This window comes from Rhyacophila brunnea, unplaced genomic scaffold (genome assembly GCF_057557595.1).
Source record: "Rhyacophila brunnea isolate RB1 unplaced genomic scaffold, BYU_Rbru_1.0 scaffold_14, whole genome shotgun sequence".
NCBI classification, from domain to species: Eukaryota; Metazoa; Arthropoda; class Insecta; order Trichoptera; family Rhyacophilidae; genus Rhyacophila; species Rhyacophila brunnea.
Window position 1 is genome coordinate 31,281,306 of NW_028232796.1, and position 12,431 is coordinate 31,293,736.

General features: G+C 34.1%; 1 protein-coding gene and 1 long non-coding RNA gene across 2 annotated transcripts in view; one reads left to right on the forward strand and one right to left on the reverse strand.

Annotated features, from left to right (window-relative positions):
• The window catches only part of LOC147075855 (protein unc-13 homolog 4B-like), a 48,833-nt gene that overhangs the window by 10,839 nt on the left and 25,563 nt on the right, over positions 1 to 12,431 (forward strand). The window contains exons 3-7 of the mRNA XM_085942168.1: positions 114 to 457; positions 2,957 to 3,004; positions 7,589 to 7,748; positions 9,216 to 9,395; positions 11,693 to 12,327. Of these exons, the coding sequence (XP_085798294.1) occupies positions 114 to 457; positions 2,957 to 3,004; positions 7,589 to 7,748; positions 9,216 to 9,395; positions 11,693 to 12,327 (1,367 nt within the window). The remainder of the gene's footprint in view (positions 1 to 113; positions 458 to 2,956; positions 3,005 to 7,588; positions 7,749 to 9,215; positions 9,396 to 11,692; positions 12,328 to 12,431) is intronic.
• The window catches only part of LOC147075856 (uncharacterized), a 102,539-nt gene continuing 90,854 nt past the window's right edge, over positions 747 to 12,431 (reverse strand). Inside the window, exons 2-3 of the long non-coding RNA XR_015069974.1 lie at positions 2,769 to 3,278; positions 747 to 2,193 (exon numbers count right to left, since the gene is read on the reverse strand). This is a non-coding gene — a long non-coding RNA (uncharacterized LOC147075856). The remainder of the gene's footprint in view (positions 2,194 to 2,768; positions 3,279 to 12,431) is intronic.

Consider the following 12,431-nt stretch of genomic DNA (forward strand, 5'->3'; position numbering starts at 1 on the left):
CATTCATTCACTATTCATGTCAGATCTTAACAGCCTACCTCCACCCTTCACCATGGTTATTTCTTATGCTGTTATAATAGTCATTATTTATTTTCTTATTTAATTTATTTTAGATGGATGAGCTTTATAAGGAGATCCTTTACCAAGTCATACACAATACTTCTTTGGATGCGAACATAGAAATTGGCCAACTTGCTCTGATAACCTACATCCAGGATGCCTTTAGAATGACCAGCGATCGTCACCAGTTACTCATGGCCGAGGCAGAGGCCATGATGCTCCCTGAGGTTATTCTGAACGTTGAAATTGTCGAAGCAAAAGACACTCATCCGACATGTTCCAATGGACTGAACAACCCTTTTGTTACAATGTATCTGATTTCTAATCAGAGTCAACGATATAATACCACAGTTAAAATGAAAACACTCAGCCCTACTTGGGAAGAACACTTCTCGTTGTAAGTAGTTATATAATAATGTATTAATTAGACAAAGATTTTGAAGCAGGTACACAGAAAAATGATTTAAGGGCGTCCATTTTGAAAAAAATATCTGTAATATTTTTTATAGATTTAACAGGGAGGGGGTGGAGTTAAAAAAATCTAGCAGGATGTGCCGCTCACTTCCACATTTACCTCGCCTACTACCTACTTATAGCTTTTTGACACTTCAATAGCTGAAGTATGAAGTCGAAGAGGATGATGAAAAGAAACAAAGCAAAGACAAAACCCTGTCTGACGGCGGATGTGACCCTGAACTATTTCATGACAGTGTCACTAATTCTTACATGCGTGTGGCTTGTAAGTCCTTTCCGGGATACGCAGGGTGCAAACGTTGTATTTAACAATGTGCATGCTCGAGTTGTCAGAGATGATTACTTTACTGGTTTCGTTGTCCTTACCTATCTATGTTGAGTTGTCAGTTTACAGAGCCGGTTGTCGTCCGAGGCTGCTGGGTGGTGTTTTATTAATCGGTTGTTTTTAAGGAGGCAGGGTAATTAGTTCAGTGCTACCGAGAGTCCTGAAGGTAATCTCGTTCAGGTTTTTCATTCAACAATTTTCTTTCCATAGCCAGATGCCAGTTTTATGGCTCCGGTCACTCACCCTTCACCCCCTGCTGTTAGCTACAGTAGACACTGCATCGCCGCGAGAGGCCAATAGATGGAACTTGCTGGCAGTTGGGCATTACTCGACTTTTGCTATGGACACGTCATCTACAGTCATCATTGTGCCCACTTGCGGCCAACTAGCTGTTGACCCCATTTTTAGTAGTCAATAGTGGTTTATCTCATGACAGCATCTAATGCCAGCGCTCCATTGGCGAGCCAAAAGTCCGAGGACAATAAATCGTCTGATTTGTCTATGCTTTGCTAATGATCAACGAACGAATAAAAAAGTCGAGCTGTCAAAAGTTAAAAGTTGCGATTATCGTAATGTCTTCCGATAATCCTATAATTTTGTGTTATTTATATGTAGACTTGCATAAAATAATATAGCAGTGAAAACAACACAAGTTTTACGTTTTCTTTTATGAATTTCATAAATATAAATAAAAAAATAATTGGTAAATCATTCTCATTTTCTAATGTGTAAATTAACAAATTAATCAATGAAAATGTTTAAAACTATTACAGATTTTTTTTCGGTCCGAATGATCGCGTATTAATGTCAAATCGAATTTGCATTGTGATCGATGGACGAGGTCTGGCAACTCGGAGAATAAAAATATCAAACATGTTTGAAAAACAACGAGCCTGGTCTGCGGATTAAAAAGTCCACAGATCTGGGGTGCTCCACGCGAAAAAAAAGTCTAAAGACTGCAAATCGTCTGACTTGCGTGCCAATTGAGCGCCGGCATTAGCCAGAGAACAGATAATAAATATAATTCCGATAGGCTATATATACAGTAAAGCAGGGTTTTGAATGTGTGAGTGTCCTACAAAAATGAGCCACGCATTATAGACGTGCAATAGTGTGTGTAATACAACAATATTAAATGAGTGTCAATGCATAAATTGAGATCAGTATTCGACTTATAATGTATTCTTGACACCTGTTTAAATTTCTTGCCATGAGGGACATAAATGAGAGTAATTTTTTTAGACAATTGGATCACAAAACTCTCCAATGGAGTGAAATTAATAAATTACTAGAAATGTAATTTTTCTCCTTCATACTATGTTGTGAATGAACATCTTGAACAGTGACGTCCCGTGGGGGTAGGCAGATTAAGCGTCACTTGGGGGCGGCAGTTACTCGAAGGGCGGCAAATCGAGGAGAATCGTTAGGTATATATAGAATTAGCTACCTAAACGTAGTAATAACGGAAATATCTTTCCATTAAAAAATCAGCTCACTGGTTGGAAACAAAATGTATTAATTAACTAACATACAAGGTTTAATAGGACTATATTTTTTGTTGGGTTCGCGATGTCTAGTTTACTTCCATGTCCTTGGATGTCACGTCCTTGATGACCAGCAATGACACGTGCAGATTTTTGAATTATATGTAGGTACATACTCGCCTAATTTAAAATTTATCCAAATATTTTTGCCAGGTTTTAAATGTATCTGAAACCGTGGAAATATTTATATTGGAGCAGAGATAGCATTTAAATTAGAATTAATAGTATATATTTTGTCGGTAATGTAGCTATACCACACATTTCTTAGATATTCTTGTCAGAAGGATAATGAAAAATATTGTATTGCGAAAATGGGGCGGCATTTTGGCGCTGCTTAGGGACGGCATTTTGTCTAGGGTCGTCACTGATCTTGAATTAATATTTCTTAAAGTAAAGAGTGTTTTTAAAATTAATAAATAAATAAATAGGAATATTGAATAAAACTATTGTATTAAATATATTAATATTATTGGTTAAGAGTTTAATGAAGGCATAATTCTTATGTTTACTCAACAAAAATAATATAAAGTTGGGTTATTTTTAATGTTTACAGACCCATCTCAAAAAATGACGGAGATGATATACTTCGTTTAGAAGTAAGGTAAGAAATACTTGAATAATAATAAAATACCTTATAGAATTAATACCGCCTGTACACGTGCATAGATTTACTTGCACCAATAGTGTGTATTTTAAACTATTGCGATAACTGTTTACATGTAAAAGTGCTGACTGTCTCGCTAATCTCATTCTTCAAGAGTAAGCAAGATGCGATGTTATCATTGTTTGGTACTATTTGACAGGTCGATGAGTCTCTGTGCGGTGTAGTTGGTTTTTTACCGTTAGGTGTTACCGGCAGGTTCGCTACCATCATTCTACTGCGCGGGTGCAGATATTGCACGGTCCAACTGTCGTGTGAAAATTCAGAAGCTTCTGAACTTTTTTGATTCATGCATGCAATCTTGTAATTTTTGTTTTGGCATGGATAATACGTACTGACAGCAGTAAATCCATGCACGTGTAGACAGGGTATCATCATAAATAAATTAAGCTGCTATTGTTCAGATTGTTTTAATATCTACATTTTCATATATTATATTACATAAGAATGCAGATACCTATTGTTAGGAAATGGCTTCATCAATAACATGGCAACATTGAGGTGACGGCAATAAATGAAACTGGTTTACACTGTTTAATATACTATTTTAACATTAATATTTATATCCTATAGTCTCCACAGCATAGCTTGTCACCTCGCAAATGCAAATATCATTGTTAATTCACCCATGGATTTTTTGACATAACATTTTATAGATGTAAAAAAATTGGATACTATATTTGAAAGCACGTATTGTATTTTTGTAAGTACTATTCAGTGTTGAATATTGTATTAATATAATATTTTATATAAATTTCTAAATTCACTTGAAAACATTCACCGGAAACCATTCCTAGATGGTTCTGATAATTCTTTTAACCCAATATAATATAATGCTGGTAGGTATTAAGATATTAAGATGGTACCCAGCGGGCAACGAATTTCTATGAAAAACAATAATCATAGGTATCTTTTTTGGAAATACCTACATTAAAAGTTTGTCTAAAGTTCTAAAGTCTAGACGCTCATGCTTTACGACAATCCTACCTGCGCAAACTGGTTTGTATCAGGAAACAAGTGCGTATGGACGGCAAAAGAAAAGCCCGGTAAAAGTCTATATCACGCAGGCAAGTCGCTGCCTTCTAGCCAGCGCAATAAAGACTAATTGAATTTATTAGTAAGTATTAATAAGTATTTCACTATGATTCCAAGAGATGGCAGTGTGTGTACAATATATTAAATTATTTAAAACATTATGTATACTGTATACATTATACTGCAGTGATGGCGTACCTATAGTACGTTTGCCACTAGTGGCACGCAAGATGATTTTGCAAGACACGCAAATGTTTTATGTTGACTAGAAAATAATTAGATATTTATATACATACTTATTTTTTTTACAACAATGTTTTACAATTCCATGAATATTATATACTTATTTGATATTAAAAAATAATGACGACATAGCCATGTGTAGTTTTCTGTTTTTAATATTAGTTTTACCAATAATATTTACCAATTGATGCGCAAACGGAAACGACGAAATTCATGTTTAAATGACAAATTGCATTGTATAAAAATTAGCAGGCACTCTTAAATAATAAGCATCATGTTTAATTTAAATTGCATAGATCATCCCTTAGGTTTTATGCATCACACATAATATTATCGCGCTGGCCTCATCAGGCGGCGGGGGAAGTTGCGCCAAGAATATATGATTTTGATCGATTTGCAATCATTTTACAATGCTTGAGACCACTGTAGTGAGAGAACGCCTTATCTGATTGAAGCAATTCTGACGTCAATTTGTGTTTGAAGAACCAAACTAAGGAAAACAGTAATACTCAAGGACTCGACTAAGTATATTTTTAGAACTTTTTTTAATACAATTCTAATAACTATTTTTTAAATTTTTTTTCCTGTGAAAAACTGCTCGGCATATCAGAGTCAAAAAATAATATTTGGGAAATTTTGACACGCGTACATAAAAAGGTTCGCCATCCCTGGTATACTGTATACATGCCCATTTTCTATGACCGGCTTTTCGAGCACGGAATTGTAAAGCATATAAAGGTAGCAACATGTGATATTATTGTTTGACGCACTCTTTATTAGCTGATACATTATAGAAAATAATACAGATAATATTATTATATAAAACTACAGTAGAATCAACGTTCATTATCCAGACCTCGATAATCCAGATTTTTATATGATCATCCATTTACAAGAAATACGTATGATTTAAAAAACATATAAAATTTATCATTATCCAGACTATTTTCATCTCCAATCAGTCCAGATGGTTCATGTTAAATAGACTCACGCATTTTAACTGCTGCAATGATACACGAATCAGACTTTTACTGCGATCTCACGCATGATGCACAGTGCAACAAAACGATCTGTCATCCATCAGCGCTATCTCTGTGCTGTCATTGTTGTAAGTATATAAAATAGTACAAAATAATATTAAATATGTATTTTAAAGTACGGTATTAATTTTATTATAGTAGTAAAAAGGTATAGTACGCTAAAAATACTGCAAATTTTCAATAATACACAAAATCTAAGCATTTCGAACAAAGTGATTAATTACTAACCTCCTATTAAAAAAAAAACGGTGTGTGTACTTATGTACGCGCGTTAGAAATTATACTTCTTTGGCGTAACAAAACAAAAACAAAACTTGTAATAATAATTAATAATAATTATTCGAACAAATGTCACTGTGTATTTAACTTTTTTAGATAATGCAAATCAATCCACAGTGGCTAGTACCTAATTTGAGTTTGAAATCAGACGGGATAACTCGCGAAATTTGTATGTGCGGCATGTCGATCATGGCCTCAATGAGCGAGAAAACTCACTGAAGGCAGAGAACCGGTTAAATTAGCTAAATGATAATAACAGAAATATCGATATAATTGCAGCAAAATCCTGAATATAAATTAGGGTTATCGGTTGACCAAAAACTATGTCTCGGTTCAAAATCAAACATAAATTCTGCAGCTTAAGGGCGGACATGCTCAGCGTGGGTCAAAATGGAACTTTTATTCTATTTTCAAAGCATGATCCTGGACATACCTTAAACGTTGTAGATAATCTGTTTATATAATTTTGAAGCCTTATTATCCTTTATATTTATTTTAAACATTTAATGACTGCATAAAGTATTTTTATTACATTAAATAGTATTCTTTTAAACCTCTCGCTCTAATGTTTTAGAATATAGTCATATTTCAGTACATAAATGTGCAGTAGTGTTAAGATTTTTTACGTTTATTAATTTTTAAACGCATTTATAAAACCATCAGTATAATTTATGTCGACATTATTATAGTGAAATATTTACGATAAAAAATTATATTGATAATCTCTGTGATCCCAAAAAAAAATATCAATGGATGGCCGACGATTAAGTGTAGAAGCTATCACTGTCACGTGGCCACATCACAGCGCATGCGTGTTAGAACAATTCGGCATATAATTACATCAGTTTGATGCAAGTCTTTTTAACATGTACCCAGTGATGCCCCATAGGGGTAGGCAGATTGAGCCTCGCTTGGGGGCAGCAAATCGAGGAGTATCATTAGGTATATTTATGGAAATGGCTACCTAAACTTAATAATAATGGAAATATATTTCCTTTAAAAAAATCAGCTCACTGGTTGCAAACAAAATGTATTAATTAACATAAACAGTTTAACAGGACTGTAATTTTTTTGTCGGCTTCGCGATGTCTAGTTTACTTCCGATTACCTTGGACGTAACTTCCTTGGTGACCAGAAATGACACGTGCAGATTTGCAAATATATTTGAATTAAATGTAGATGCATACTTAAGTACCTAATTTAAAATTTACCCAAATATTTTCGCCGGTCGCCTGTGAGTTTTAGAAGTTATCAGGTGTATTTTTAAATATATCTAAAACTGTGGACTTGCAATATTGTCTGTTGAAGCAGAGATGGCGTTTAAATTAGAATTGGATGACATAGTTACTGACTTTGCAACAAAAAAGGCCAGGAAAGTTTTATTTTATTTTAATGGTTGTGTTGAGACTATCAATTATTGAGTGTTTCACAAGCATAGTGAACCAAGTCCATTCTGGTTCTTTTTGAGTAAGCTATGTTCAAACATAATATTTGAGTATTTCTTATTGTTATTGTATTGTTATATATGATTTCCCTTACATAATAGCTTAAATGTACTCAAAATAACACTTCAGAATTGCAATCATACCCTTACAAAATTAGAATTACTCAAATACTATGTTTGAACCTAGCTTACCCGAAAATAACCAGGATGGACTATTCTTGTGAAACACTCAATTAATAGTGTATTTATGTATTTATGATTAACAGTAAGATATTGGAGTCATAAAAGGATGATAAAAAATACTGTATAAAAAATGGGGCGGAATTTTGGCGCTGCTTAGATGTGGCATTTTGTCTAGGGACGTCACTGCATGTACCGTCCATATTATCGAGGTTCTAGTGTTTATTATATTGTATTATGAAATAATGTAGTATTGTATTTATTATGAACAAATTTTAAATCAATTTATTTTATCATTTGTAGGAATTATGATTCATCTGACACAATCAATAAGAAATTGGGGAAACTATTTGATGTAAAAGGTGTTAAAGGACTAAGTAAGCTTGTCAAAGAAACCGCAGTTATGGCATTTACAGGAAAACAAGGCGGCAAACTCATCGGCCAAGTGTCAATACCTTTAAAAGTAAGCATGTCTTTTAATCATCTTACCTTTTCTGTACATCATTTGAGCCAGAGAGAAGTGAAGTGGGCCAACTGACATTTTTGAAACAAATAAGTTAGGTGTGTGAGTCGCATAGTCAAATTATTCAAGTGTAGAAAAAAAATGGTTAAGGTGTTGCCTTTACTGAGCCTTTTTTAAAGAGGCACCTAGCGGAAAAATACGAAGCTTGCGATTTGAGACATTTTTTTGATAATTTACAATTTCAACTGTATTAATTAATAAGTATGTATCTAAAGAAAAATATTTTTAGTTTTAAGTCAAAGATAAACCTACAAAATAAGAAAAATGTTATAAAATGTGAATTTGGTGCAGGTTCTGACGTTATTATTACATATTATTTTATAGTCATTTATATTATTAAATTTAGTTTATTAAGTTTTCTATTTTTTGTTGTCGAGATTTTTGTTTAATTCATAGTTTTAATATTTTTTATATTCATTTTAAAAAACATTGATTTTTATAAAAATATGTAGGTATTACTTGAAATCATTTTTATTTATATCAAATCGAGCTTCAATATTGGGACTATACCTAAATACCTAATTGGTTGTAAACTGCAATTAATATTTTATTTTGTACATAATGTATTTCTTTTTGATTTGACATGCAATTCTTATAGTAAGTACACACATATGTTCTTGCTCGATGGTTTTACGCTGATTCCAACATGTCTCAACGTGTGTACCATCTGGCTCGATAGTTTTTTGTTCGACATCAAACAAATTGCGCTATCTGAAAAAGATTGAAGGTCTGTAATTCATGCGCGATGTAAATTGAGTGAGGGAGTAAGGACGGACCGGCAAGGCTAGTGTTTCCTCGCTCTCACTCGTGGTCGAAGACGTGGAGGTGCGACTGTGGCCTCACAGCGTCTTGTGTCGAGTTGCTCGACTGTGTGGACGCAACGACGAGCATGCTTCCAAGGCAAAATGCTCGATCGATCAAAACCGTCGAGCAAGAACATGCGTGGGTACTAGGCTTTACAATATTTTGCAACAATTTTATTGTTATGAAGCTTGACTCATGTTTTTCAAAGGACGGATGTTTACCATTTCGTATGTATTTCGATGCGGATGGGACTGGGAAGTAAAAAACATTGAAAAAAGCATGTTGCTCTGTTACCCTGTTTGCGAGAGGTAGTCTGCAACACCGGTTAATTTTATTTACTTCAAACTAAAGATAATTTTTGCCAGTTTGCGCGTAAGTTTTGCGGCAGACGATTTGTTATCAGAGCTAAACATTATCTATTTTATTTCATATTTGCCATTTGCCAAATACACGACTTTACTACTGATGAGTCAAATACCCCCAAATATTAGGACCACCAAAACTGATGATTACAGAACATAGTCTAGTCGATGATTCTAGACTGTAATAAATAATAAATACGATTCTTGACATATTTATATTCTGTTTCGTTTCACGTTGCAGTCAGTTCCTACGTCCGGCTTGACAATGTGGTACAGCCTGGACAAGAAAAACAAAATCCAACAGCAGGGCAATATCAAAGTTAAGCTTTCATTTTCTTCAAAGAGAAATTCACACGTCGCCACATCAGAGCACAGGCATCTATTGTGGGCATTGCTGTTACATGAACTCGACATTTCAAAGGTATGTTCTTATATATCAGAAAATTGTGTAATTTGTACGCATTTAGCAGCGGCATGGTGTGGTTCATAGATGCTGTGGTTGGGGCCAGTAACATCCCTAGGCAAAACGGTCATAATTATTAGGATCATTAGTGTCACATGCCGTATCAGAATAATAAAGCAAACGTTGGATTGCATCAATTTATAAGTACCACCCGTCTTCCACTGGCCACGGGTCTTGCGTGTCGTTGAGTGACGAGACTTTATAAGGCTTTAGACAGCCAAATCATCCAGGTCGCGATCCATAGTCATGAGAACCTGATGACGAATAAGAAGAAGACATAATGTTCCATTTCGGGATTGATAGTATGCAGACGATTTGTTGCTTTGTTAATACGACCTCCACTCTGTAGAAGCCCATAATAAGAGCCTCTTTGAATCCAAAATGGTAATGTAATGTAATGCAGCAAAAATTGATAATTCGATTGTTCTAGCCTGATCTGATTCATTACATGATTTTCCATAATAAATGTTAAAGGCGGATTTTGAAACTGGACGCCTCAGATATACTATGTTTCAAGATCGATTATATCCAGGCCATGGCACTGAATCGCAAATTACGATGATAATATTAGTCATTGATTATCTTCGAATGCTATGCGGTAACCTGTACGCAAGAAATGAAGAGTTTTCATTGAAATTATTACCATTAGGTCCTTTTAAATGTCAGTTCAGTATTGAAACGCCAGTGTATTTAGATGATAACTTGTCTTATCCGTTTAGTTGAGGTTTCAATTGCCAGTTTTGTTCGGAATCGGCGATGTATATTTATGTATTTTTTTATCCACTAAAAATGAATATTATTATTATAATTATTTTCTAAACATATTGGTTGGTGTAATGAGTACCTATATTTAAATAAATTATAATATTTCAATCCAAATTAGAACAGTAGTATTAAAATATGGCAACATACTAATTTACAAGTTAATTTAACTAGCAACTCTAAAAACGGATACGATAACTGATAGAAAATCCATCCTGTCTCGTCTCCATTTTCATTTCAGTCGGTCGCTTCAGTTTTGCATTTACACCTCAGTTTAACGGACAGCTCGACGGAAACGGAGACTGATTGGATAGAAGACTGATCGTTTAAAAGCTCCTTTTACAAACAGTTTAGTATGAACTATGAACTAGTACTACAAACGGACTACAGTTTCGTGTCACGGCCTGACGATAGTGGGTTTTAACAATGACCATTTATATACAGAACTTGTAGGTAGCAGTGGCGAAGGGTGACTTTTGGAAAGAGGTAGGCTGTGGAGATCAAAGAAAAAGAGCACACTTGTCAGGTATATTCACGGGAAGTTAGACGATAATAAGATATTACTACTGATGAATTCTTTTTTTTTTTTTTCGTAATAGGATCATATGGGCCTCTACAGAGTAGAGTTTTGTATTAACAGATTTTGTTTTTTAAGAGAAATGGATGTACAGGATAGGTACACACTAATGTCAACGTCACACTAAATCGATGAAATTTCCATAGCTGAATGACGATATAGAATTGAGGAATCAATATAAATTATGTATTTTCCTATACCTACACGTAACGTACGCCTAAAAATATATCATCGGTAAATATACCAGTATCAACAGCCCAATATGACAAACAACTAAACAAAAAATTATATATGTTAGTCTATGACTGACTTAACTGATACGTAATAATCACAAGATATAATTATTAATTATTTTTAAAAATATTCTATCTTTATATGACGTGATTGAACCCATAGAAATTATTTTTTTAATTATCGCATTATTAATAATTATTATTTGAATAAAGCGCCAAAGCAACAGTCCTTGACACTAAATATATCAGAAGATAAGCTTTGTCTTATAAGCTTATAGATTCGTATGAATAAAACCAGACTACCCAGATGCCCTTGAGACTCTCGAGTGAATCGATATTTCAATACTCGCGAGAGGAGCTGCTTTGTCACTTATTATTTATTTATTCAACATTATTCTGACGGTAGATGGCTCTCATTTATATATTTTTTTAAATATTAATTCATTATTATTCTGACGATATATATTCAATTATTGGTTACCGCACATTTTTTATTTAAGTATTTAAATTTAAATACCTTTTATTTATTTTTCTTAGACGGTAGGCTTCAGATAATCGCCTACTATGGAGCCTTCGCCACTGGTAGGTAGTATTTATAAAAGAATTATTTAAATTATGTTACACACCTAATTATGTGTTGTCTCTCTTTCTTTCAACCTAATAAATTATTTATTTCTATTTAGGTAGCACCATACTGGTGGTCGGAGAGTTTCAGTCGTCAAGCTGACGCTGTCATTCAACAGCATGCAGCGTTAAGCGGTCTCGGGCAAAATGAGAATCTCCTCGCAAAATGGACAGCGTTCTGCACAGTTCACGTGGACCATCATCTAAGCTTCGGCCTCTTCCACAAGATATTAGCAAAACTATTCAAACCTCTGCAATCAAAACTGATATGTGAAGAAGAAGTAAAATTATTTTGGGACGGTGTCAGAAAACTGCTTCCGTCTTGTTTCAGTATTGTAAGAAAAATCAGGAAAAAAACCGCAGACGATAAGGCAATTATAAAAATGCTTTCCGATATTTTAAAAATCCTGTTTATGCTTTCCGAATTAGAGTCACCGCAAGGTATTGATCTTTTCCCAAAGGAGATTTACAGATGGGTCGAAAAAAAAGATGATCATCCGATTACCGATTTGAGAGATGTTTTGAGACATGCAATCATCCATGGAGCTGCCGAACGGTTCACGCATATCTTAGAGAAAACGGAATGCGATGATACGAATGAAGAAGGAAGACTTCGATATTTTATACAAGTGCTACAGTTGGTCAGATCAGATCTCCAGAGAGCTGTTGAATATTACAACAAAGTTTATGTTGAGTAAGTTTTCTCATACTTGTTTCGTTTGTAACCGTTGTATTTTTTTGTTCACTGTTGAATATGTTTGAAATATTAATACGAATGTTATAAGAAAAGTTTAATAT